The 27,622-nt window shown below is 42.7% G+C and overlaps 1 protein-coding gene across 2 annotated transcripts in view; it reads left to right on the forward strand.

The window, feature by feature from the left end:
- Window positions 1–5,820: 5,820 nt before the first annotated feature.
- The window catches only part of RET (ret proto-oncogene), a 111,882-nt gene continuing 90,080 nt past the window's right edge, over window positions 5,821–27,622 (forward strand). For both annotated transcript variants that reach the window (XM_063307704.1, XM_063307705.1), the window contains exon 1: window positions 5,821–6,323. In XM_063307704.1, coding sequence (XP_063163774.1) covers window positions 5,972–6,323 — 352 coding nt within the window. In that variant the 5' untranslated portion in view covers window positions 5,821–5,971. The remainder of the gene's footprint in view (window positions 6,324–27,622) is intronic.

A 27,622-nucleotide genomic window follows, 5' to 3' on the forward strand; every position in this document is an offset into this window, starting at 1 on the left:
TCGGAAATGGCTGGCTGCAGTTTAAAATTAAATAAAATATAGACTTTGCAAATTAAAACTTACCAGACTCAGTGGCCTATATAGACCAAGAATCTTAAAGCTCGAGGGCAATTCCTTGGAACTCTACAGCCCAGACTGGTGTTTAAGTTTCCACCAATCTCTTAAAAACCAAGCAGGTTCATCCAATAGAGGATGGGGGAGTGAGAGTAGCTTTCAAGGCTGACCTGATCAGGTATCTTCTAGATAATTCCTGCAATGCATGTTTAGCATAAGGCTGGTTCATAGGAAAACTGCACTGGGTTGTGGATGGGCATGTGCAAGTTGTCCTTCCTATCTGGAAACTTATGGGAAGTATGTAACCAGATCTGGGCTGCAGAAAGCCATCTGACCACTAGAGGGCAGCAAAGGGATACAGATATTTTGCTGCCCTCTGGTGGTCATGTGGATTTTTCAGCTTGGATCTGGTAGCCCTAGTATAAGGCCCAGATTGGTCAACTGCAACGGGCCCCAAACTCTTCAGCTCATCGACACCTTCATGAAGTTTCAGATTGTTCATTGTCCCCCAAACATTTATTATATGAAAGTAATTTAATAAATGCTACTTTACCTAATAGTACTACTAGTAGTATACTTTATTGATTAGTCAGTTGACCATATCAAAGCATAGGCATCAGCCACAGTAAGATAGTAAAGGTAAAGGTTTCCCTTGACGTAAAGTCCAGTCGTGTCCGACTCTAGGGGGCGGTGCTCATCTCCGTTTCTAAGCCTTAGAGCCGGCGTTGTCCATAGGACACTTCCGGGTCATGTGGCCAGCATGACGACACGGAACGCCGTTACCTTCCCGCCGAAGCGGTACCTATTGATCTACTCACATTTGCATGTTTTCGAACTGCTAGGTGAGCAGGAGCTGGGATTAACAACGAGAGCTCACCCCGCCGCGCGGTTTCGAACCGCCGACCTTCCGATCAACAGCTCAGCGTATAGTCAGATAAGATAAAGTAAGGATAAAAAGTAAGATAATACAGTATAAGATAAAATACGGTGCAGATATGTATAGTAAAATGAATATTAAACTCGAAGACAGTATGAGTTTAGGTGAATTCATCACCTTTGCATGCAACCTCAATGTGTTCTATAAAACTTGTTCTCTGTTGGACACCCTTGACTATAAACTTAACAGTTCTAATGACTTTATATATATATATATATTTGCCCTGAAGGAAATAGGATAATCTTTTGTTGGAATCTCAATATATGTTTCTGTCAGGTAGTGTCTGTAAGTACTGAGCCCTTGCTGAGGCATATAACTGACAATTAAACAGGACATGCACAATGTCTTCTATTTCTGATACTCCACCTATGCATGTTCTCTTAGAATATGGCACTTGATGGAATCATCCATATTTGATCATAGAATCTAACTGCTCGAACCTTGCTCTGGCACTACAAATAACAACAACAACAACAACAACAATGGGATAGTCCCATTGACCCTTGGGGGTCTATATTGACCACTTTGGGGAACCCTGGTCTACCGGATTGGTCTAGCAAGTAGGGAAGGAAAACCTTGTTCCATTATACAAGATGAGCTTTTGACCTTGATCAAGCAAGGCAGTGACTCGTCTGAGATTGGTTTAGACTTGACCATCGTAAGAAATTTTGGAATCGAATGGTGGTAGGAGCAGCAGCAGCAAAATAGGTGTTGTTGGTAATGGTCCTATATAGTGAAGATCAAAACTGAAGTCAGATGTGCAATTGATGCACCAATTTGCTGGTAATTCCTGTGTTGTGAAGGAAGCCCCCAAGTTGTTGGATGCCACATCTCTAAAGCAGAGCTCATCCATCTCAGCAACAGATGGATCCACCACACCTTAAGTGAGAAGATGCACCTACCACCCCTTGCGTGAAAAGCTAAACTTGCACCAGACCTTGGACCTTTCAAGGTGCCCAAAGTTGCTATTGGCTTGCACCCACTGAAACCAGGGTAGCAAAAGAGACATGAATTAATACAGAAAAACTAAGCATATATACAATGCCACGGTGGCTGTTTTCCTTTTAAATTCAAATCTGCTTTGCAGGGGAATAATTCATATCTGAGGACAAGGAAAAGAGGGGCTTTCCCAACTGCCCAGATTTTTCTTCCCTTTGGCTTTCTCTGAAGTTGCTTTTCCTCCCCCAGGTCTCCAGTTCTTTGCTTTGGGCAAGTAGTCCACAAGCTGGAAATGCTCCTTTTCCCGGAGGAATAGTTAATCCCATCTTTTCCCTAGAGGTCCATACATTTATTCCAGGCAAGGGTCAAATCTTGCTCACAAAGCCTGTGACTAACCCAGTGCTGTGAGCAGAGCCAGCAAAATGAAACTGAAGTCAAACTTGTGAACCTGCTGAAGCATAGACCAGGAATATCACTGCAAAGCACTCCCAATGTAACAAAGCAGGAGAAAAAGCTGATTTGTTTTTAAGAAATCAATAGTCACTTGGTTTTCTTTGGAGAGGAAGGAGTTGCCGAATCAAGGGATGAGGACAGGCTGTTCTACATTTTGTAATTACTGACTCAGGCAGCAGCATTACCTGATGTTGCTCTTCTGAGCTAATGACTGCATTCCTTTGCTAGCTGCATCCTAGAAGGTTTCCAAGAAGAAAGTGATGGAAAACTGCAGAGCTCTTGATCCAAGCAGCGTCAGTAATTTTTCTGACTTCACTGGGCTTATTCCACATTAGCAGCCGGGCTGGCCAAGAAACAGTTTAAGCTTTTCATAAATGACACACACTTTTCCTTCTATCATCAACCTGGAGAAACACTTGGGTCAGATTCTTGATGGGAAAGAAGGGAGCTCTCAGAGGGACTCAAGTGAAGATACGAGGAACAGCCTCTTTCGAGGTTCAGCAAATTGGTTATTCTTGGGGGTACAGAAAAAGTGAATTGTGTATTTATTTATTTATTTGTCAGATGATGCAAAGATGTTACAGAATTAGCCATCCGGAAGCTCATTGCGAGTATGTAACCAGATTTGGCTGCAGAAAACCATCAGATCACTAGAGAGCAGCAAAGAGATACCTACGACTAACATTTTGCTGCCCCCTGGTGGTCACGTAGATTTTTTCTACTCAGATCTGATAGCAATAATGTAAGACACCGCACAAGAAACCTTGAAGAGATAGAGGTGTACAATTACCACTCTAGATATGTGTGTTGAACAACCTTGCTTTTAATTTATTACTTATAGCATGGAAATGGGGAATTACTTGACTGGTGATTGGCTGATACTCAGACTAGGTTGAGTTTAATTCAATCTTCCATCATTCTGGAAGGTTTAATAACTACTCTCAGGTTTGCTCAGGGACATATGTGTTACAGCAACCAAGTTTTAAGCAGGGTTTTCATGTATAAGTCACGTATAATCTAATGCTGTGATCTGTGAGATCAACTCAAACTTTTCCATGAGGTGTTCCTAATCTGATCCTTGGGAGCTCTGTTTAGATCAGGGTTTCTCAACCTTGGCAACTTTAAGATGTGTGGACTTCAACTCCCAGAATTCCCCAGCCAGCATCTTGAAGTCCACACATCTTAAAGTTGCCAAGGTTGAGAAACACTGGTTTAGATGTTATGGGCTAGTGTGACACCAGATGATAGGCCAGGGGTGCTGCTGGGAGGGGGTAAAAAACCTCAAGCTGGGCACAATTGTGACTGAAGCCCCCCCCCCTTTTTTTTACGCCAGACACCCCTGTGATGTGGCCTTTTGCATTTTGTCTGGCTTAACATCCTCAAAGCTAAATTCTACAGAATTCGGTGGTATTTTCTTCCAAGTGAGCAATGCTGATTTCACGCCCCACACAAGTCCCACTGAGTGAAACTGGGAAATGCAGACAGCAAACAAACCCCAAAGGAAAAGCTTGCATTCTTTGACCTGCAGCGCTTTGCATCAGGCCTTTGGCCCGCAATGAGTTGTAGTTGCTTTTACCATGGGGGTTTTAGATACTTCTGGGGCATTTGCTCTTTTTGATTCTGAACAAGCAGGTTTTAGGTTGCTTGGAGTGACCTTTTGTAATGCTCCCGTGTTTGCATGTGCAAAGTATTCTCTGATCAAACCAAGACCTTCCTCCCTTAGGATATTGTTTATTTGCTGAAAAGTAAAGTTCACAAAACAAGGGGCTGAGCTTGGGCCCAATTTACTTTTAAATGCAAAGAATAAAACTCATGGCGTGTTTGTTTCCAAAAGGCAGGTAACCCTGGATTTTTAAATGGATCTACCCACCCCTCTTCCGTGAGGATTAGACAGCTCTCCTCTATTTTGATTATGACCCCCTCCCACTTTTATATTAAATGATTAGGATTTGAGAAGGACGAGATAAATCAGTCCTATCAAGTCGCGGAGTAAATAGAAACACTTGAGCCAAGCAAAGCCGCGTTTGGCTCTTGTGCGAATCGGGCAGCCGCGTTTACTGGGCGTCTGAAATCTCAAGGCAGGAGCGAGCAGGCCACCTGCAAGGAGGACAGATCCCAGGGTAGGAACTTTCGCCAACTCTCTCGCATCAGCGACCGAAGCCCCCCAAAGCGAAGAGACAACTTCAGCGGACAGAATTGGCGGCGTCCCCGAGAGAGCCCGCGTGGCCGCTGCGCGCAGCGATGGTTTCTCCGCCGGCCCGTTCGTTTATCGATTCCCGCTCGAGAGGTGGCCGGCGAAGAAGCCTTTGCGAAAGGCTAGCTCTGCTCCCCACCGCGTCCCTTTGTTGTTCCGGAGAGGCGATGCAAGCCGGCGGCGTGTCCCTGCCTCCCTTGGGCGTCCGCCAGATTGGTTAGAAGCCTTTCCGCCTCTTCTCACCGTCGGACGAAAGTCTCCGCTTTCCCGCGGTTTCAATTATTTAGCAGGCTCAGTGTGCTTGTGCAGATCCTGGCTGCGAAAATCCGGACCGCACGGGGCGGTGGGAAGGGGCAGCTTGCCCCGCTGCCCAAATCGTTGGTTTAGCGTTAGACCCCGAGACGCTGATACAGTCCCGGCGTCTCTTTCCAACTCCAGCTTTGCGCTCTCCGGCTGGGGGGACCCCGTCCGGACGGAGCCTTGGGCGGTGCAGGTGTTATAGTGCACTGGCTGTTCGTTCGCGAGGCTGGGAAGGATCGGGCGTACTGCAGCGACGTCTTAAGGCCGTTGGGTTCACTCTCGCTCCCGACTCTGCCCTTTCGTGGCGGAACACTCTTGGGTGGGGTTAACAAGACTCGCATCAGCCCGGGTGCAGAAGAGGCGGGGGGTGGGGGGCGCATTTGCGCTTGCTAAGGCTAGCCCTAGTTGGCTTCGGGGAAGAGATTATCCTTATGGTCCTGGCGGCTGAATTCGGCAGCCAGGCTGAAGCGGTTTGTGTGAACGCAGCCACGGCGTCCCGGGAAGAGGCTTCTGCATTCGGGCCAGCCAAGGCTCTGTCCTCCCCTTCCCTCCCCACGACCTCGGGTTGGGGGGAACCCGCCCTCCCATTTCCCCTTTAACCCCGCAACGGGGCCGGGACCGCAGCGGGCCCTCGAATTGCAGCCCAGCGCCCTGCCCGGGCACTTGTTCATTCGCGGCGGGAGGGGGCGAGAGGAGGCTGCTGCCCGTCCATTCTGGCGCAGAAGCTCCGCCGCCAGGAGCGCAGCAGGGCCCGCCTGCCTTCCGCGGCCAGTGCCCACTTGCCTCGGAGCGCCCCAGGCGGCGGCCGACCGCAGGCGCAGCCCAGCTCAGCGCAGCGCTCCTGCGGGGTCCCCGGCTGGGCAGCCAGCAGCCGCCTCGCCTCCTGCCCCGCCCGACGACGCGCGTCTCGCTCGCTCGCGTGGCCGGAGCCGGAGCCCGGCGCGGGTGTGCGCGGAGGCTGCAGCGCGGCTCCGACTTGCCCCGCCCGGCCGCCGGTCCGCCCCACTTCGCGGCTGCCGAGCCAGCGGGCGGCAGGTGGCTCTTGGCGCGCTTTCCCCGCCGCGCGTCCGCAGCGCTCCTTCCCCAGCCGATCTATGCGGGCGAGAGCGGCGGGGAGAAGCCGACGCGGAGCGGGCAGCGCTTCTCACGGCCGGGGAAGGGGACCCGCGCGCCGGCAGCCGGACCCGAGTTTTGCCGGGGTCGCTTTCGGTATCAAGTGCGCATCCGATTATGGGGCGCCCGGACTGAGGCGCGGGCAGGGGCCGCCCCAGCAGGGTCGAACCGGCGCAAGAGGGAGCCTCGGGCGGGGACGAAGGAACGGAGCAGCTGCGCGGGTGGCCGACCCAGCCTCTTCCCGCAAACGCCGCCGAAGAACGTGCGGATTACTGCGGCCCGGGAAGATGCCCTTCGCCAGATGGGCCCTGAGTCTCGCTGTCGTGTGCGAAGGTAAGGCGCCGGGGGGACCGGGCGCCGAAGGGGCTGGGGAAGGGGGCGCGCTAAGATTTTGAGCCGTCCCCCCTCGGGCAGTACGACGCGGAGAAGTTCTGCCTCGACTTCGGGCCGACTTGAGTGCAGCCAAAGTCGCGGAAACCTGCAAAGTGCGCGCAACGGGGAGAAGCGAAGGACTAGGGAAGAACTTGGAGAAAAAATTGCCCCTGCGTAGATTTCTTCTGGGGGACCCGCCTTGGTTTGTGCCTGATTTTTTTTTGGGGGGGGGGAGACCTCCCCCAGCAAAGTCTCCTTGCACATCCTGGCTCTTGCTCCTGGTAGCTTAACGGAGCGAGCCCACACTGCGGCCGACACGCAAGGAACTTGGTGTAGGATAGATAGCTTAAAAATGCTGAATTTATGCTCAGTTTGGGCTTTCAGAAGGATGATAGACCATGCAAACGTATTCGTCATTTCAAGCAAATTGCATTCAAAAAAGCAGAGGAATTAGAGTGAGTTCCTGGCTTTTAAAAAAAACTTTCATTATATATATATATATTCCTTTCTTCCTTGCCATTATCAGATTAAATTGGCTTCAGGTTGATACAAGATGACAAGATGAAAAGTTATTGGCTGGCCATGCAGATGATGCTACCCGCAGCTGTTTTGTTTCTAAGCAAACAGAAAAAAAATCCATTATCTGCTTCCCTTCCATCTGGCATTGTTTGCCAAAGCGTCCTGATGTTTATATGAGTAAATCAGAGTTGGGGTGTTATAGAAAAACTTGTTTGCACTCTCCTGGAGTGGCAGTCTCATTCAAATCATTAAAAAGAACTCAAAACAAAACAAAAAAATACCTGTTGGGGAAATATTTGTGGTAGCTAGCCTTCTGTTTTACTTCCTGTTAGATTAAAATTATTCTTTTTAGCTCTTCTGCCTGGCTCGGATTGCCGACAGTTAAAGTTTTAGTTTTTAAAAAATGAAGTTTGGATTTCATTCTTGGAAGTGCCGGTGGCTCGCTCGAGCCGCTTTTTGCCTTGCATGTTTCTTGCGCCAGTTGTTCAGACAAAGCGATCTCCCCACCTTTGCTGGCTCTCTGGATTTCCATTTGTTCCTGGGACATTATGGAGAATCTGCATCAAGGGTGAAATGAGACTGCATTTTCCCTTTTGTGTTTCAGATTGCCCAAAGTACAGAATCTGAACATTTACCCAAATGGGCTATAGCCATGCTTCTGTTCTTGTTATTATGTATATCAAGTTTACATTTTAATATTGGACACTAGGAGACCTGGGCTAGTAAAGAACAGAAGGCAAAAAAACCTCTTCATTCTACTGCTCATATTCTTTCCCCAGAACGGGTTTGTACCTTTGGATACACCTAGTCACAGCCGTGAATCTACTTTTTTCTCCCAAATATTCTTAATATAATAAATTCTGAATCTTAGCCTTAATTTTAATATTCTGATTCATATTTATTGTGCAGTTCGTTGATTACGGCAGCCTGCTCTAAACTGAATATGTAGGAATGCACAACTTGAATCCAGAAAGTGAAAAGATACTTTAAAATTGGTTTGCTCCACTTCCCTGTGTGATTAATGAAATGTATAGTGAATACTTAACTCAGAAACGAGTTTCCTACTTTTTAGGTGTTTGCAGTTCTAACTTTGAGGCGTGCTTGGCTCCTGGTGACTTTATGAAAGCTCTCTCTCTCTGTATTTGGCAACAGTTGTCTGTTGTTTGTTTCAGCCTTGATCTAATAGTGGTCTCCCTAAGCAGAACTGATTCTGCCTCATTTTATTCATTGGTAATTTCTTAGCAAACATTTATTTATTTATTAATCCCACCTTTATTATTTTTATAAATAACTCAAGGCGGCGAACATACCAAATACTCCTTCCTCCTCCTATTTTCCCCACCACAACAACCCTGTGAGGTGGGTTGAGCTGAGAGAGAGCGACTGGCCCAGGGTCACTCAGCTGGCTTTGTGCCTAAGGCGGGACTAGAACTCACCGACTCCTGGTTTCTAGCCCAGCACCTTAATCACTAGACCAAACTGGCTCTCAAACATGCAAAGGATTGGCTGAGTAGGAATTGCAAGACCCTTTGTTTTGATACACGGAAAGCTATTAGGCATACTGTTTCATAAATTGTGCTCTAAAAGTATTTTTAAATCTGAGCAGCGTCCCTTCTGAATAGAGTTGATGTGCAGTACAACCGTTTTGGGTGTTTTGTTTTTAATACATATGGTGCGGGTTCTGTTAGGAAGTTCAGCAAATGGATTACGGGCTCATTTGTGCTGGGAAGATACCATTCCAGAAGATACCAGCAATGACTTTTATGGTCTAGGTGAAAAGGGAAAAGCTGCTGAATGTAGAAATCCCAGCTCTGTGGCTTTTATGTTAGAATAGTGGGTGTTCCAGGTTTGATGGGGAAAGAAAGGATGCATTGATTATAGGAAGAAAAAAAAAAACAAATCGGGGGAACATTCTCCCACACTAAAAGGAACGGAAGGTGCGCTACAGCATTGCATGCTGTGGATTTGGAGGCTGTACTGTGGAATTAAAAAATGCAGCATGTGTGCATTTATACTTGACGGTTTGTGCTTTTGAACTTTACAAACATCTACAAACAAAGCTTCCTCGCTCCAAGGGACGGCATCACTTAGTCCTTCAGCAGACCGGGGGTCCTCAGTGGGAGATCTGGGGGTAGCCATGTCCCAGGATTCCTCCCTCAATGACTGCCAAGTCTTATTTTTTGTTTACATTTGTTCAACAAATACTTTAATCTTAAGGGAACAAGAGAGAGAGGCCAGCATGTTGCAAAGCAGAGCGCCACCCTCCACTGGCAAGAATGCCTGTAGGCCTCAAATGCGTCCAATAAGCTTTGTTATAAAATCAGAATATTGCAGGGAGGGGGTGGGATTGCAGACCAGGTCTTTATTTGGAAGTATTTTCATCTGGTCAGGAAAAGAACCATGTAAATTGGAGACATTAGGACAAATGTCAAGTAGCATTCCGGTAAACCTGTGCTTTGTAAGTGGTTGTGGCCCCCATGAGGGCCATTTGGTGAGGGTGCCCACAACAGATTCTCAGAGTAAGGCATACCTGATAATAAACCTTTGAGGAGGTTTCATCTCGCGCAGTAAAAGCGTTTAGGAATCTCTGTCCATTCCCTTAACAGACTGTTCAATATGGTTTAATTCAAAAGCAACTATAATGAAGACAGGCGCAGAGTCAGTTGATGCGAACTCAGCATATGATGGGGATGGGAGGTCCCATTTTTTCTAGCTTCATTTTGGCCCAAATCTCATTCTTTTTTACCTATAGGACCTTACCTTCCTTTCTTTGAGAAGGAAACAAAGAAGAAAAAGACCCTAACATTTAATGTGATTTTAGATTTTTGACCCAACAAAGTTGCAGATACTTAAGTGGCTGGCCCAGTTGTATGAAAAAGCTGTTTCTCTGCATGACTTCAGTTCTTATTGGTGCTACGGAAAATGTGATTTTAACTAATCATTAGAAAAATGTTTTTCTGAGTGGCCATGGGGTGCCTGCTCTTCAGCCAAATTCAGAAGGTCATAAAATAAACGAAAAACTGTACAGCAACCAATTGTGTTCACTAGGAGTGTGTATCAACCACAAGCTTTCATTTAGATCTTTAGTTGATGGTGGCTTGAAAACACCCTGGTTTCTCCTCCTGGTTTGAGCCAGGGCCTGAGTCTGAGACTCTGAAACCACTGTACTTCCTATGTGTTTTGACAAATTGGATCTCTGACTTTTGTCTTATTTGGAGCAGGATTAAAACCTATTGGTTACATTTTTATTCTGCTGTCAAGTTAGACGAAATCTACACAAATCCGGACCTTCTGAAAGAGGAAATCTGCCAAATGTGAGGTTCAGATGTTATGGTAGAAGGGGGCTTGGAAGATTCTTTTAAAAAAAAAGATGTATTTCTTCCCCCACCTGTAATTCTTTTTTGAAACTAATTGTTATGAAAATGGCAGAGGACATAAAGGGAACTCTATCTAGGAAGTCGGCAAAGCTTCAGAAGGATTGGTTGATAGCTTTACTGGAAAGGTTTAAAGACTTTGGAGGGTGGGAACATTAATTTGCTTCCCCCCAACAGAATTTTTCACCATAATCTGTGAGAGTAGTCTGAAGTAGAGACACTTACAGGGTCGGCAGATTTGCGAACAGATCCGAAAAAAAAGGTGGGGTGGTCAGGAAAATCATGGCAAAATACAAATGATTTGTTAAGGTTTTGTGGGTTTTTTGTTGTCATTCAGAAATAATAGAAAATGTACTGTAATAGAATAAATGCACATACCAAACATGAAACAATCAATATCCAACTTTCTCCAGCCAGGTTTCCAGTGTTGTCACCTCCTGGATTCCACATGCACCTTCAGATCTCTCTTAATTTCCTTGTTCCCAGGAGAATGACTGCCAGAATTTTTATGCTCTATTAATTCAACATCTTCCTCCAAATCACCTTGATTGAAGGCCACTGATAAAACTGTGCTTAGAAACCAGAGCTGTTAGCCACAACTCTTGGCCTCTTCTGTCACTCTTGCAGTTTTCTAGGGAACTTGAAGAAAAATAACCAGCTTTTGCAGACTCCTGGCTACATCCTCCAAATTCCAGAGCACCATGGAGCATGTGGAAGATTCAGGACTGATACATCTCAAAAGATTCCTGAGTCTCACTTTGGCTAAATTGGATGGATAATCCTACTCTGTATTCTGAAGAACCGAATCCCAGCTGTATGATGAGTGCAGTTGTAAAATACAGGTAGTCCTTGTTTAATGACCACAATTGGAGCAGGAATTTCAGTTGCTAAATGAAGTGGTCATTAAGTGAATCTGACCAGATTTTATGACCTTTTTTGCGGCGGCCATTAAACAAATCGCTGTGGGTGTTAAACAAACCACATGGTCATTAAGCAAATCAGTTCCCCATTGATTTTGCTTGCCAGAAGCCAGCCAGGAAGATCGAAAATGGTGATCATGTGACGCTGCAACGGTCATAAATGTGAACTGGTTGCCAAGCGCCCAAATCGTGATCACATGACTGTGGAGACGTTGTGATGGTCATAAATGTGAGAACCAGTTGTCATTTTTTCTGTTGTAAGTCCAAACTGTCACTAAATGAATGGTTGTTAAGTGAGGACTACCTATAGTTGTTTTATATGCTTGTTAGAGATGTAAAAACAAAAGCAAACTGTGTTTAGCAAGTAGTAGATAAAGAACATCCTCATTTATAATCTGAGCCTTCTACACCTAAGGGAACGAGTCAGAACTATGAGCACCGGGTGTCTGCAGTCAAGATGGTCAAGCTCCACCTGTTTTTTTCTCTCTCTCTCTCTCTGTTGCATGTGTGTGACACACATAAAGGAACAGGTGGAGCTTCAATTGCGAGTACCATTTCAAAAAAAAAGTGACAGGAGTGATCGAGAAGAATGGTGGGAGAAGAAAAACGGCAAATGAGCTCAGATAGGTGGGAAAAAGCTCCTTGAAGACAATTCTCTGGCATCAGCGATCTGTTCGACGGGAAGGAAGGGAGAGAGAGGAAGGCCAGGAGAAGCATTCTGGCCCACTTCCTACAAGTACAGAGTGTCGAGTTGGAAGGATCCATAAGAACCATTGAATCCAACCTGCAACGTGCAGGGAAACCAGTCAATTTACCTGTGACAGGTGTCTGTCGAGCCTCTTAAAAACCTCCAGAGATGGAAAACCCATAGCCTCCATAGGTGGAGCATTCTACTGTTGGGCTTTTAGTGTTGCTTTTTCCTTATCCTTACACAAAATTCAGGTACAGTAGACATGCTGTTTCTGGTCACGATTTCTGTGACCGTAGAAATAATTCTTGACCATCTTCTCTGGATCCTTCCTTTAAGTACTTGAACAGAACCTGGCCATCATCATGCCTCCCTTCGGTTGTCTTTTCTCTAGACCAAACATCCCAGGTGCCTTCAGCGTGTGCTCCAATCCCTGTATCTTCCTTATTGCCACCCTCTGAACCTTCTCCATCTCGTTAACAGCCTTCTGGAAATGTGGGGCCCAGAATCATTGACCAAAACCAGAATGGTACCCAGTATTTATTCCTTGTTAGACTTTTTCTGAAGAAAGAGGGGGTAAGAATTCTTTATTCTTGCCTTGGCAGATACATCCTTTCGTTATGTATTGCCTTTTTCTCTCAAATCAAATATTTAGGAAGAGTGACGTCGCTGGCTCAGGCAGCTGAGATGGAATGTTATCAATGGGCACCAGATAATTAGTTACACATAGTCCTCGCTTAACGACTACTTATTCAACAACCGTTCAAAGTTACAATGGTGCTGAATGGGTGGTACTTATGGCTGGTCCTCGCTATTACGACCATCACAGCTTCCCCACAATCATGTGATCAAAACTCAGATGCTTGACAACTGGCCCACATTTCCGAGCATTGCAGTGTCCTGTGGTTACATGATTGCCATTTGCGACCTTCCCTGCTGGCTTCCCACAAGCAAAGTCAATGAGGAAGCCAACAGAAAGTCACAAGTCATGGTCACATGAACTCCTTGCTTAATGATTGCCGCAAAAATACAGGAAATGCTGTTGTAAGTCGTCGTGTCACGTGGGGTCTTTGCTTAATGACCACATTGCTTAGTGATGGAGTTTCTGGTCTCAATTAGAGTCAGTCAGAGTCGTTATTAGTATCTGTATTTAATTGTGATGACGAAACAAACAATTGCTAGAATTGGAAGGCTCATAAAAGTGCTCACATCCACCTCCTGCTCTATGCAGGAATCCAAATTAAAGCATCTCCTGTAATGGGCTGTCCAGCCTGTGCTTGGACAAAGGTGAAATGAGGATGAGTTTAGGACTTCCTGCCTCAGGTATCTCAATAATTTCAACTATCTTGATATGATACACCAGGATTTGGGGCACATTCATTCACAAATGGTGCCCCCACTCTAAGCAGAGGCCTTGCTCTGTATGCTTTCTTTCAATGAAAGTCAAACATGAAGATGCAGAGTAAGACTTTATGGATGGGGCATTCTTCTGATAGAACTTGCTTCCTCAGGAAGCGTGGCAGGCTTTATGTTCGTTCCATTGTGCCGTGAGCGTAAAGTATGGTGGGCTCCCTTCACTGGATATGCTCAAGCAGTGGTCCTCTTCAATTCTCTGATTCTACTGTTTCCTTTACAAAGGCATCAACAGTATCCATCCATTAATGGATAACACACTGCTATAAATTCTAATACGTCTTGTTTCATTTAGTAAATTGGCTAAATTAGTTGTCCCATTCTATGTCATTTCGGGTATATACAGAAGCATCTAAGAAGCCTTTGAAATAAGCAGCTGATAAGCAGAAAAAAATCGTATAAGATGAACAAGTGCTTGTTTATAAGTCCAAGCCCTACCAAAGAGGGTTGAGTTGTAAGAGATCTCTAAGGTAGGTGAAGTCCTCCAATCCACCATTCCAACCCCGAGCTTCAGAGATTCTCCTCAATTGCTCTCCCAAATAATTTTGGAAGCATTCATTTTGACATTGTTTGGTGAGCTTACTTTCCATACTGAGGGATTTTGTTAACTTTTAGTATCTGCATAACTTAAGGAGTTGATAAATCTCACTTGTATATTCAGTAGAGGAAGAATGCTCAATACTGTGATGGAATGTCTGGGAACACAGAGGAGGCAACAAGACAGTTAAGGAAGAAACAGGACAAGCATGAAACGCAGAGTAACTCCACCTTAATTACACTAGGTGTATGTTGTGTGGAAGTATTACTTTGCTAGGCTTTCAAGGTTGATGTCAAACCCTGCAAGGCTGGCAAGCTCAAGAAACAAGAACCTTTTGGATTTTGGGAAAGAACTTTATTGCTAGTAGGGTATTGTAACAAAACCTTGAAAGCTTACCAAAGTTTTTTTTTTTTTTGGCACAACATATACCTAGTGTAGTTAAGGTGGAGTTACTCTGGGTTTCTTGCTCCCCCCTCCCCCCCCCCGGACTCCAGAATCTGTAAGAAGCCCTCTTTCCATCCCTGTCTTGCTGCCCCCTCTCTTCCCAAGATCTATGGACATTCCATTACAATCACAAATGCTTGGGGTATCTTGCCTACATTTAATTTCTAATTTTGAGGGTCTTCTCAAAAGTTTATTTCGTAGAAGAACCATAGAGTTAATATCACTAACCTAAATGTCTTCATTCATCCTTGGTCCATAGGCAAGAAGAAACATGCCTATGCTGATACTCTAGTGGAGCTTTGATGTTTTCATGTTTCCTTATAGGACTAAATTTGGCTTGGTGATTTTTTTCTTTAAGACTACAGTCCCAACTAAAGTTGGGTTCAGGTGATTGAATCAGCTCCATGTATATACACCTTGATACTGGGAAGAAGCACACAATGGAGACTTTCATTTTTCAAATCTGTTTTGTAAAGCAGCAGATAGTACTTATCTGATTGATATAATTCCCCTCTCTACATTCCATGCAATCTGATTGTGACTATTTCAGTGAGAAGTAGACTGAAGATAATTCATGCTCAGGAGGCGATGGTATGATGCCCTTTGATTTCCTTAAAAAAATTTAAGAAAATGCTTGGTGACCTCAAATAAGAATGCTTTCCCCTCATTTTCCCTTTCCTTTTAAAAGTTTGTTTTACTCCCTGTGAAAGAAGTATGTTTCTCCTTCGTTTGCCTCTTTATGACTAAAGATATGCAAGAAGAAAGTTGCTCTACCATTGAAAGAGCTGATGGCTGTAGAGAAGGTGTGTCTTTCTTTTCTTTATTTTTTTTAAAGCTGCCACATGGGATTGTTTACTCTTGTGGGGTTCTCTGTGACCAGCAGTGGCTGCTTCTGAGAATGATCACCTGATCTCTCTGCATTGCATGGTCACCTGTCTGCTAATCTGCCACTCCCACAAAAATGAAGACAAGTTCTCATGCTAAAGTGAGAAAATTTTAGATTCTGCATTGGGCACCTCAAAGGTACATCTCTCCCTCCTTTGCAGATTTTTAAAGGAATTCTCCTCTTGTTTTTCTGTTCCTTTCTCTTTTCATTCCCTTCTCTTTCTCACAAATGGTGTGAAGGAAGGGATCAAGGACTAATGTCTAGGCAGAAGTGGAATTCAGTTGGAAGTGTTTGGGAGTGACTTTTCCATTAAATGAAAAATGATAGGTACACATCTAGAGAAGAATGGTTGTGCTAACTGTTCTTTGAACATTAAGAAAAATTGTATTTTCTGCTGTAGTTGTTCATGATAGTAGTCTCCAATAGTAAAAAGTAACTATAGCTTGTAAATCTTACCTGTGAACTTAACTTGGTTAGAGAAATACGTGTTGTATGCAATGAGTCCTCGTAGAAAGTACATACTTATTGTTGCTATGCTTGTATTGGATTTTACAGATATGAGTGAATGCATCTAATGGATTGTCTGTTCTCGGTTGCTCTGAATTGCTTTCGTAATGCATGTTTTTCTACTCCCCTGTGGCTGAACATTGCAAGAAATTCAGGCTTTAGACAGAAGGAGATTTAACAGGAGAAATGTAATACCACATTTATAGTAGATACAAACATGCAAACCATTATACTTCCTTTATTCTTTCTTGCTTGTATTTATTTTTTTAATACTTGTTTATGTCTATACTATATTGTTCTATAGGACTAATTCTGGTACGGGTCAATTACGTATTTGATTAATTTCAAACAGCATCGGGCATTTTATTTCCAGACCCCATTTAAAAAGAATGTTCAGCTTTTCTCACTTAATGGTCAAAGAACCTCTGGCTCTTTCTCTTGCTTGTTCAAATTGTGACTCTTACTGCCAAAGATACATTTGTTGTTCAGTTAGGCAGTCAAGCTAAAATGTATTCAAATTACATTACCGTATGGTGGGGTATCTGGTATACGCTGCCCACAATCCCTCGCCATTGGCTGTTCTAATTGGGAATGAAGTTTGCCAAAATCCCAAGCACTGGGGAGGCTGCTTCCTCTGGCACTGCAGAATACGATGTGAGAAAATGTCATACATGAGAATTCAGGGGCAGAACAGTCCTGCAGAGGTGAGGAAGGAAGGAGTGCTAGGAAGAGAACAAAAAAGAGGAGGAAAGAAGGGGAGGAATTTTTGGCAGGAAAATCACAATTTCTTAAATCCTGCAAACATATGTCACCCAGGTTGGAATGTGTTTGTGGATGGGGCTTGTTCTTTATTTTCAGCTTCAGCTTGGTGTTCTTTGATATCTCTCCCACTGACTACGCTGGGGAGATGTAAATTAAGCTAACTCTAGGACTGTTAGAGCTCTTCAACTGGTTTAGAAAAATGTCCTGACTTCAGGTGGGTTCTGGGTTTTGTGGAAGAGTCGCTGTTTCTTCTGTTCTGCTTTTCCCATTTTACCACTGCAGGAAAACTGAAGATGATGATGATGATGATGATGATATGCAGATAACAGAAGAAAAATATAAATGCATATGACAGTATTAATATAATGTGATTTCAGAATTTTGAATGTGAATTAAAAAGACAGAAAAAGAGGGAGGGAAGGCCTGGAACATTACGCTGTAACGTAAATGGAGTAACTCCTCCTTATTGTTCAGAAGTCTTCTTCCCTTCCCCTTTGTCAACTACAACCAATGTCTCCAGTTTAAATGTTGATGGACAACACTAATCAACTGTCCATTGCTGAAAATCCATTGTAGGTTTCTCCTTGTAGTTTTGAATAATGATTTCATTTATCTATTTCAATTTAGACATTGCCTAACTCCAACTGACTCTGGGCAGTTCACAAATAATAACATACATGCCCCCATGTCAGAAAGATCCATAGTTCACTACGTCTTGATCAATTTTAATTGGGATATGACTTAGAAGAACGCATGCATATTTAATAGACTTCATTTGATCCAGAGTCATAGATATTGTTGATTTCAGCTCTAAATGTGGAGGAATAGGACAAGGCCAAACCATATGAGTTAATGTTTGAACTCTTGAGGTGCATCTGTAACCAGAAGATGATGGTAATCAACTCTTAGTAAACATTCTCTGAAAATAAAATATTCTGCTGCTGCTGCTGTTGTATTGACCCATTTTAAGTTCATAGACATTAGTTTCATGTTATTGAATGAGACCCTTCCGTTGTTTCCTAAGACATTAAAAAGCAATGCAATAACAAGAGGGTGGAGATTTTTCCTATCCCAATAAGAAAATATTAGTGGTGGATCTTCTTTCTTCTCTGTGGATGTCCTGCTTGGCTGCAAAAAAAGAAAAATCATAATAGTCTATAGCACCTTGAATTCCCAGAAAAGACACTTGGAACTATGATTTTCACTTCTTTGTACTGAAGAAATACCTTTAAAATGCTGACTATCTTGTTCAAGGGGATTTTTCAGGACAAGTTTGTTTGTTTGTTTAAATGGCAGAGTAGATACATTTTCCACTTCTGGGAAATGCTAATAAGAATGAATTGTGACAGTAGGTCAATCATGAAATTAAGGACCAGAGTAAGAATCTGGTGCAACTTTTGCTAGAGGTTGGGCCATGGGGTAATAAGGTGATCATGGAACTGGGAGACTGATTTAAACCCACCTTTATCAACCTTCATTTGCAAGACGAGATTTGAGAAAGATAATGTGTCGTGGTCATGTCCCGCAGTGGATTTCATACACCTTTTAAAAAGTAGCTTGGTAGATGGATAGATAGCCTACTGAGGAGACCCACATCACCCCAGTGCTTCCTTGACTCAATTTCATCTGATTTTGATATTTTTACGGATCCTTTTAACTAGGAAGCTGGCAGGTTGCAGATCATCTCCATGAAGTTTCTTTTACAACAGTACAGAATGGATTTCCCATTGCCTTCTGGTTTGTTTGTTTGTTTGTTTTACTTCCCAACCTAGTCTATACAGCCCTGGTGGTCTGTTTTCTGGTGGTCTCCCAGCCATATACCAACAAGGCTCAATCCTGCTTATTTATTGTTTCTTTTTTTCAGAATTGGTTGTGAGAAAGAATAACTCAGAATACTACTGTATGTGACACAATGGTATTGCATGGTGTATACTTGTTACACAAATACACAGATATGGCCTAATGAAAAAGGCCTCCTCAACACTCTGTAGATGCTCCTCAGACTGAACTCTGCAAACTCTAGTCATTCACCCGCCCACCTTGAACTTTCAGCAGAAGCAGAATTTAATTCATTGCATTAAATCTGATTGAAAGGCGATGTATCCAGGGGCCTCAGATTGAAAGGCAAAAGAATAGAGTTGAGTGGGAGACAGGCAACCACATGCTGTTGGTACATAGGATTATGGAAGATTTATGCCACTTTGTGAAGTCTTTCAGGAAGCATTTTCCAGTTTGGTTAAGCGTGCTTTACAATTACGTAGTCAATTATACTTGACTATGAGCAAAAAAAAATTCTGTTTTTAGAGTCTTTCTTTTAGGGGTTCGGTTATTGGAGGTGTGCAGTTTTAAATAGTATTGATTGAAGCAGATTTGGCTTGTTAAAAATGTCAAGTCACAGCCTGCCATCTATGCAACTTTATTTTTAAATACCCGCAAAACCTTTTTGCTTCGGCGTTTATTTTATTTTTGGAACAGGTAGGCCTTGTAAAAAAACTGCAAGAGCATCTAATTCTAAAGTAGACAAAGTTTAGAAGATGGAGAAAAGTTGAGGGGAGATTGGCCCCATCTCTGCCAACCCACCAGAAGTCCCTCAAAACCTGGTTGTGTTAACAGGCCTGCGGGTCACAAGGGAATGGTGATCTGATTTAGTGGCTCCAATGTTCATAATATCTGATGCTCCTTCCTAGCCTTTCAATAATAATATTAAGTTTTGTACTTGTTGAATGTTTTTTAAAATTGTTTTTTATGGTATGTATGCCGCCCAGAGTCACCTTTCATGAGTTGGGCAGCCACATATAAATATAATTAAATAGGAAAAATCATATTTTCATAGTTCAGTTCTAGACATACTTATCTGGAGGAATCCATAGTTAGTTTACTAGAATTTTTTTAAAAGGTAGACTTTTTCAAGCTGAGCTTAACTCCTGGTGATGGCGTGGTTAGATCTGTGTAGTTTTTATGGCAGCAGTATAGAAGTGGTTTGCCATCACCTTGTTCTGAATTGTTTGTCAACTTTCCAGTATATCCTGTAGCCATGGGAGTTCTTAGTGGTTCCCGTCTAGATACAAAGTCCAGTCCTGCTCCGTTCCTGAGCCGAGGTGAAGGCTGCCTGATCTGCACTTGCTGAGACTCAGTACAGGTTACTCCAAAGTGAATATGTGAAATTATTCACTAGTGGTGTGACCGGCCCATTGTCTCCTAACATACTCATTTTCACGTATCCACTTTTTCCTCCTGTTTGACAGCCATGTGAAGAACAAGGAGTCATTCAAAGCAATTACAGCTTACCTTCATTAATGGAAATCCATATTCTGTCCTTTGGGAGTTCACAAAGCTCTGCCTACAGTTTTCTAGCATAACTTTGCAGCCACGAGGCCTGGAAAACCTTGTTACAGTAATTATTATTATTTTTAAAAGGTTCACAACCTGGAGTTATTTAACTCTATATAGTACACTGCATGCAGTGATTCTGTATATGTTATTCACACAGGCTGATAATCACTAATTTCGTCTGTCTGAAATGAAATATAATATCGTTCCTCGAGTGGGTCCAGAAAAAGAAAGAGATGCCATTTTCCATGTTTTTCTTGTGCTTTCTGGATTGATTATGTGCCATCAAGTCAGTGCCAACTCTTAGGGACCATACAGATAGATTTTCTCCAGGATGAGCGATCCCCAACCTGGCCTTTCAGGTCTTAGTGTATCACTCCTGTAATTGAACCCATCTGCCTAGCTGCTGGTCATTCCCTCCCTCCCTCCTTGTTTTACCCAGCATTATGGACTTCTCAAGAAATCCAGGACTTCCTATAAGGTAACAATTTGAGCCTGGTAATTTATACCTTGAGTGAGAACTTTGGATTGATTTGACCATCTCTTCCCCATCACATCAACCCGTCCCACCTGGTCGTGCAGAGAGGGCATGCTTCGGACCCCGTCTGCAAGAGAATTCCATCTGGTGGGGTCCAGGAGGTGGGCCTTCTCTGCAGCAGCTCCTGCCCTTTGGAACTTCCTTCCCCTGGAAGCGAGATTGGCTCCCTCCCTCCTGGACTTTAGGAAACAGCTAAAGACCTGGCTCTGTCCTCATGCCTGGGGCGGGAGGGAGAGTAGTCGTTCCTGGGGATGGTTAGTCTCTTAGAAGGACCCTGCTCTGCTGGCAAATCGCAGAGAACTTCCAGCCATTGGGGGGTTTATCATATTTATTTTATTATGTATTATAGTATTTTACAGTTTTATATTTTTCTTATTTATGTTTTATTGTAAACCGCCCAGAGTCCCTTTTGGGAGATGGGCGGTGATAAATTTGATTGATAGATAAATAAATAAATAAATTTGTTTGTTTGTTTGTTTGTTTGGCTATCCATGGTATTCTCAGGACTCTTCTGCAAAACAAAAGTTCAGAAGCATCAGTAGTCTTCTGTCCCTCTTCAGAGTCCAACTTTCGCTTCCATAGAGGGTCACAGGGAAAAATAATTGCTTATCTTTGTAAGAATAGACGTGTCACAGCTTCTGGATATCTTTTTCAGTGCCTTCATTGCCACTGTATCAAAAGCTAGTCTGTGGCATATTTCTTGGCTGCTGTTTCTTTTACTTATGACAGTTGATTCTAAAGGGCAGAAGGTATCCGGCATTTCACTGTTTTCATTCTCAGTGCTAATGCTGGTTGCTGTACCTGTTGTCATCTGTTTGGTCTTCATATTTAATCATAGTTCCATTTTTGCACTGTACTCACTGATTTTCATTACTAAAGCTTGTAAACCCTTTGCATTTTTGGCTATCAGTAGGGTCATCAGCATGGTGTAGGTTACTGATATTTCTTCGTCCAGTTTTAAACCCATGCTCATCTTCCAGTCTAGCCTCCCTCAATATATATTCAGTAAATAGATTGAATAAATAATTTTCCTAACCTCCTGTTCTTCTGCATCAGTGGTTGGATAACCATCACATTAAAGATTTGTCCACAAAGTCTAATTGATATAATTTGGCCATTGATTGCATTGCACTCATGTACACATGTAATTGCTAAAATGTGTAAACTTTTGTTGAAATTCGAAATGGAAGAACAGGTTAAAGAATGTATGATAAAATGCGCTAAGAATTTTGGTTATAATGCTGTATATCAATTGGAAAACGTGGTCAAAAGGGTTGAAATCTACATGATGTTTTGATGTTAAAGAGAATCTTTATAAAATGATATATCGTTGGTACACGACGCCACAGAAATTAGCTAGAATGTATAAAGGCATTCCAAATGCAGGTTGGAAATGTGAACAACACGAAGAGACATTTTAACACACTTGGCGAACATGTATCAAAGCTAAAAAATAATTGGATTCAAAAACACACATTAGTATTTTAAAGATTAACATTCAACTAAAGCCAGAACTTTTCCTTTTAGGACTGATGGATAAACAGTTAGATAAGTGTCATGGAAGATTATTTCAATATATGATTACTGTTGTTGGAGGAAAATTCTGAGAGTGCCTTGGACTTCAAGAAGGTCAAACCAGTCCATCTTCCAGGAAATAAAGCCAGACTGCTCACTTGAGGGAATGATATTAAAGGCAAAACTGAAGTACTTTGGCCACATAATGAGAAGACAGGACACCCTGGAGAAGATGCTGATGCTGGGGAGAGTGGAGGGCAAAAGGAAGAGGGGCCGACCAAGGGCAAGATGGATGGATGATATTCTAGAGGTGACGGACTCGTCCCTGGGGGAGCTGGGGGTGTTGATGACTGACAGGAAGCTCTGGCGTGGGCTGGTCCATGAAGTCACGAAGAGTCGGAAGCGACTAAACGAATAAACAACAACAACATGATTACTGTGGCAAGATTACTCCCTGCACAAAGATAGAAAGATTCGGCATTACCCACCATGGAGGAATGGTTGGTGAAATTGACAGAACTATTTAAAAAATGGAGAGATAGAAAAAAAAGTAGAGGGATTTGGGAAGGGAAAAGACATTTTCAGGCTTTAATTAGGTCCCAAGAAAAGCTTAAATGGTTTTAGAGTAGGAAGAAGGTTTGGGGGAAAAAGTAGGAATTGGGTCCTATTGCCTTCAGCCTGAGCAGGATTTAAGAGAGAGGGTTTACAGAAGAATGGGGTGAGGTGCTAGCCTGATAAATATTTTAATAATGTGAGATATTTGAAATTGAGTTGTTGTTTCCTATTTTCATCTTGCCAAACATGGCTTTTTTCCATTATTGGACTTTTAGTTGGATCAGAAAGAATTTCAGAAATCTCTTCAATCACAAATTAAAGCATCTGAAAAAGTAGGATTATAGAGCCTCTTTGAAGAAGAAATGATGTTTTGCCACAAGCAGAAATTAAATTCAGAAAAGTTTACTGAGTTAATGATACAAGTGCACTTACTGAGCTGAATTATCTTTAGGAATTTGGGTAACTCAATCAGCATTTGGCAAAAGAAAATTGGGACATTAGTCTCAATGGCTGCTTAATGGCATGTGCACTTAGAAAACTAATTAAACATATTTAATAGATATTTTAAAAATTCATTGTGCATCCCTAATGTTTTCTTTTCAGAAACCCATTATAGATAATCTTACAAAGGAGATAATTGGAAGACTAATAGTTTGGTTTTCAGTCTAGCAAAATAAATTTATTAGTTTGACTGTGGAGATTATTCTAGACTTTGGCAATGATTTGCATAGACAGGACCCTCCTCCACCAATGTGTATCAGCCCACACTACCAGATCCTCAAGGGAGAAGCTCTGTGTGGTTCCAAACTAACTGGAGATGAGGGGAGCCAAGGCTGCAGGCACTGATGTTGTGGAATGGTCTCTCCATGGAGATCACCCCTTTTCAATAGCCTTCAGAAGGTTGTTAAAAACCTCCCAGAGAGTTTCATCTCCTGTGCCATCTTTGCCTTATTTTTTATTACTACAGTGCAGAACATTGTGTTTTAATCTTACCGTGGATTTTAAAAAAAATCTTGTATGCCACCAAGAGTCATGAAATTGTATGGGATTCAGATTCCGCAAATAAATAAATACTCCAATTCAGATAGGGAGAGCCTTTTCTTCTTCAGTTTTTTCAATGAACACATAGGAGGCATTCATGAAGTTGTCAGGGAGCTGATTAACCAATGTCCTATAATAAAGCAGAGCTCTTGTTCTCTATCTAATCCCTGGGAAATGGTGTGAGGCCTTCTAATAAATTAAATTCAGTTGTTTCATTATAAAATCCACCTTGTCGTTATTTTGTCCAAGGACAACCTTGAGATGAGAAGAAAAGTTCTTAGGCAGTTGAAGTGTTCTAGTGGTATGGCTATCGGAAGATCTGACTATCACCTCATTCCTCCTGAGATCTAGCTGGTTAGTGGGTGTTTATAGATGGTGGGGGCTATCACTAAGTGTTTTAGAGTATTATTGTGCATCATGTATATGTGACCCTGTCCCTAGGGTCTATAAAAATTGAAAATTTTTGTTACGACATTTGGAATTGTTTTGAATGCATCAGCAGTGGATGCATGGATTTTGAGAGTAACAGAACATGAGATAGGTGGACAGCACCATTCCAGAAAGGAAGCCTAACTTGTTAACCCCAAACTCTGAGATAGTATGTTCTTCATAGGTCTGCTATGAAAGCTCTCACAAGCCATAGTTGAAGTGATCTACCTAGGTGCTCATTTGTGTGACATCAGCAAAGGAGGCCCTTTCTTCTGGGTTGGGTAAGATGACTCTAGGATGTTTGGTTCCTATTTGGCCCCTTTTTGGAGACTACATAGCCCAAAGCGATGGATATGTTCTACCCGGGGAGGAAGATGGAAACCATATTTTCCTTTAGCATCAATTTAAAAGTTCAGTTTTAAAGTACTAATAGGTATCAGACTTTGCCACTACTTAGTATATTCATAGTGCATCCTGCTCACTCAGTTGCTTAATAATAGCTTACTCTGTACTTAAAGGATGGTTGGCATTTGCTTGCTTAAATGGACTGTAAAGAATTATAAGATCAGATTTTTTCCCCAGTATTTAAATGAGCAATATTTTGACTCCCAAAAACATTCACATTCATTGGACAAGTAGGCTTCCCTCTTCTCTATCATATTAATGAAGATGAGTCTTAGTTTTGGAACTTCAAATGAATGAAAGTTCACATTAGGGTTTCTTTTTTTTTTTTTTATGAAACTTAAATTCAGTTCATTATAGAGGTTTTTATGAATGTTTTCTTAATTGATTAATGAAGTTAATGACTCAGCTAATCAGTTAATTTGATTTGATAATTTATTTCACTTCCATTTTGGTCCAAGGAGGTGATGTGTTTGTGGATCAGAGAGACGTTAGCAGTTGAATACTATACATGTTGTGGACCATGGTTTTTTCTTTTAGTAGAGGACCCTCTCTTTCTGTGTCTCCATCTCTTACCAGCAGTCCTGCTGGCTGGGACTGCTTAGAGCTGTAGTTCAACAGAATCTGCAAAACCAAGATTTCCTTCCGATGGGTGGTGAATAATGTATGCTTCCTTAATTGCTCCACAGATTTAAAAGCCCAATATGAAAGTTTCCTAGAGCTGCTTCTACTTGTAGAAAGATAAAAAGGTGGGCAGGAACAGTGAAGGTAACCATTTCAGATGGTAGGAGTTGATTGGGAAGAGCAATTTTGAGGCTATGCTTACATTTGGATGTAGAAGTCAACAGTGAAAGGCTAAACTTGGATACTTAGCATTCCGTGGGGTTTATTCCCCAAGTTAGGTGCATCCAGACTTGCCTGTGCATTACCTCTTTCTTTTAAAAGCACAAAATATTATACACATACTGTTTCCTCTGCTTGCCCTTGTGTGGATACAACTTACTTTGGAAAATTATCCCAACCTTTTTTTTTTCTTTTTAAACACATGTATCCAAATGAAGTGCAGCAGGATGGCTGTTAGGGAAAAGACAGTTATTTTACAGCATAGGCTGTTTTTTGAAAAACCCTAACTCACGTTCTTTGATCATTTGGAATTTGGAACTTCTGTGTCTTGAGCGTACATTTTTCTGCTAGCTTTAACTTCAGCAAAGCCCTCTCTTTCCCAGTCTGATACATTTCTTCATTAAAAGGCTTCCTTATTTAATTCCAGGATATTCCAGAAGGAATACTCCATTGCTTGGTAATGGGTAGAACTGTAGTCTTCTGGCAGCTGCTGTTTCCTATTTATTTGCTGGGATGGAGGGGGTGGTTGTGATGTGCTGGAGAGAGAGAAGGAAATGCTCCAGTTAAAATAAAGCATACTGAGAAAGACTCCCATTTTTGCTTCCCAGAAACTTCCTAATTCCTTCCTTGATTCTGAGTTATACTGAAGGCTTTTGCTATTGCCTCTTGAGTGTTCTGTGGTAAAACTGAAGAGACCTCCAGCTATGTTGAACCACTATTAAGAAACAGATTGTTTAAGCACATGGCATGGGATGCTGGGGGTTTTTCTGTGTCAGGTTTTTCTAAAGGGGGGTAGGTGATTTTCCCTCCAGAAATGTGTAGCAATGTCCACTGCAAGCCACAATGGTGCTAAAATGATGCCATGTGTGTGGTGACCCCCTGGCACAAATCTGCCTTTACATAGGTACATGCCAACATCTGTCACAAATACGAAGTCATGTTTGTGTCATGACTGCACATTTGGCCATCTCCCCTCCCCCTTGCCATGCTCGTGAAAATGTGAAAATCAGAAGGGAGAGTGTCTTGAAAGTTTTTTGGGGGGTGGGAGGAAATTTGGGAGAAAAGTGGAGCCCTGCTTGGCCTTCTTGCAACATCAGCAATTTGAATAAAAATTATGCTTCCCAAAACATTGGGTGGGTTTATGTTAGTCGAGGCTCAAATGGAGTAGGATCAGTTGTGGTTCAGCATATTGTGGGACTAAGCCAAGCCTTAGTGATTGAATTGTTAACCCAGGCTTAGCATGTTGTGCAAACCCTTTCTAGCTCAGGACAATTAAATAAACCTGAGCAGTTCGCAGCTGAATAGATAGGTCAGGGCAGAAATATGAAGCAACCACATCTTTTTTCCCTATTCCATATGCGGCTGCTTTAATGGGTTGAATTAAAGATACATGTTTAATGTGATACATTAAAGATGCAACTTCTTTAGTGAATTGACTCATTAAAGCAGCTGTGTCTTTTTTCAGACTCACGCAGAAACTTGAAAAAAGACATGGCTCAGTATTGGCACCATGGAAGAGTGGGAGGAAACAGTGTTGTGGACTCCTTTTTCCCTTTGCACATATAAGAAATACCTGGGCAGAAAGAGTTCTTTAGCCAGCTGAGGTACTTTGGGTATAACTTGGCAAGCTTTGTATTGCAAATTGCTCCACAGGTGTGCTTAGGAAAAGTTACTTAGCAAGCTTTGTGGATTGTATCATTGTATTGTTAATCGCTCTTGCTTGCCTCTTATTTGTGTTCATACTTGTAACAATTAAGATGAAGAGGACAACATCAGGTCCCCAATCTAACACTTGCTAAGCGAGGGGGAGCAGTAGCTGTCTACTAAAAGTAATGTTCTCATAAACTTATTCCTAGCAGAGGATCACTTATCTAGTTCCCAAATTATTAACCAGGTATGCCTTCAGACCATCCCCAGGTGCTGTCTGCTAGGGACTCTGCCTTCCCTAAAAATATCCTTGACAGAGGTCCCACTGTCTAAAGTTATGATCCAGTCCAGGCTGAGATGTGCTACCAAGCCATCTCCAGGTATTATTGTTTATACTCCCTGTCTCTTTAGAAAAAGTATAAAAGTATAAAAATATAGTCCAAACTCCTAGACAGCTGGAACCTCAGCGTAGACCTGGAGTCCCAAGAGGGTGCCACGCAACTGCCAGCCCCATCCACTGCCATTCCTGGCAACCTCAAAGGATGTAGCCTGGGGTATTGTTCTTTCTCTTAATGTTTACTCAATAACATCCTTTTTGGCATTTCACCTCGGTTTGAGCTTTTGTCTTTCAATCCTAGAGAACCTGTGGGCTCCCAGCTGGTACCAGGTGGCAACACAGGCCCCTTTGAAAAGATCTCCCAGGTGTTTCAAAACACCCCTTCCAAATCACTAACCACTGTGCTGCATTAGGCCCAGAAAAAGTAGTGGAAAAAATTACATGTATTCACTAATAACTTTTGTAAGATAGGTATGCACAACTTTCAGCACATGCCGGCGGTTCGAAACCGCGCGGCGGGGTGAGCTCCCGTTGCTCGTCCCAGCTTCTGCACACCAAGCAGTTCGAAAACA

This window comes from Candoia aspera, chromosome 6 (assembly GCF_035149785.1).
Source record: "Candoia aspera isolate rCanAsp1 chromosome 6, rCanAsp1.hap2, whole genome shotgun sequence".
Classification (NCBI taxonomy): Eukaryota; Metazoa; Chordata; class Lepidosauria; order Squamata; family Boidae; genus Candoia; species Candoia aspera.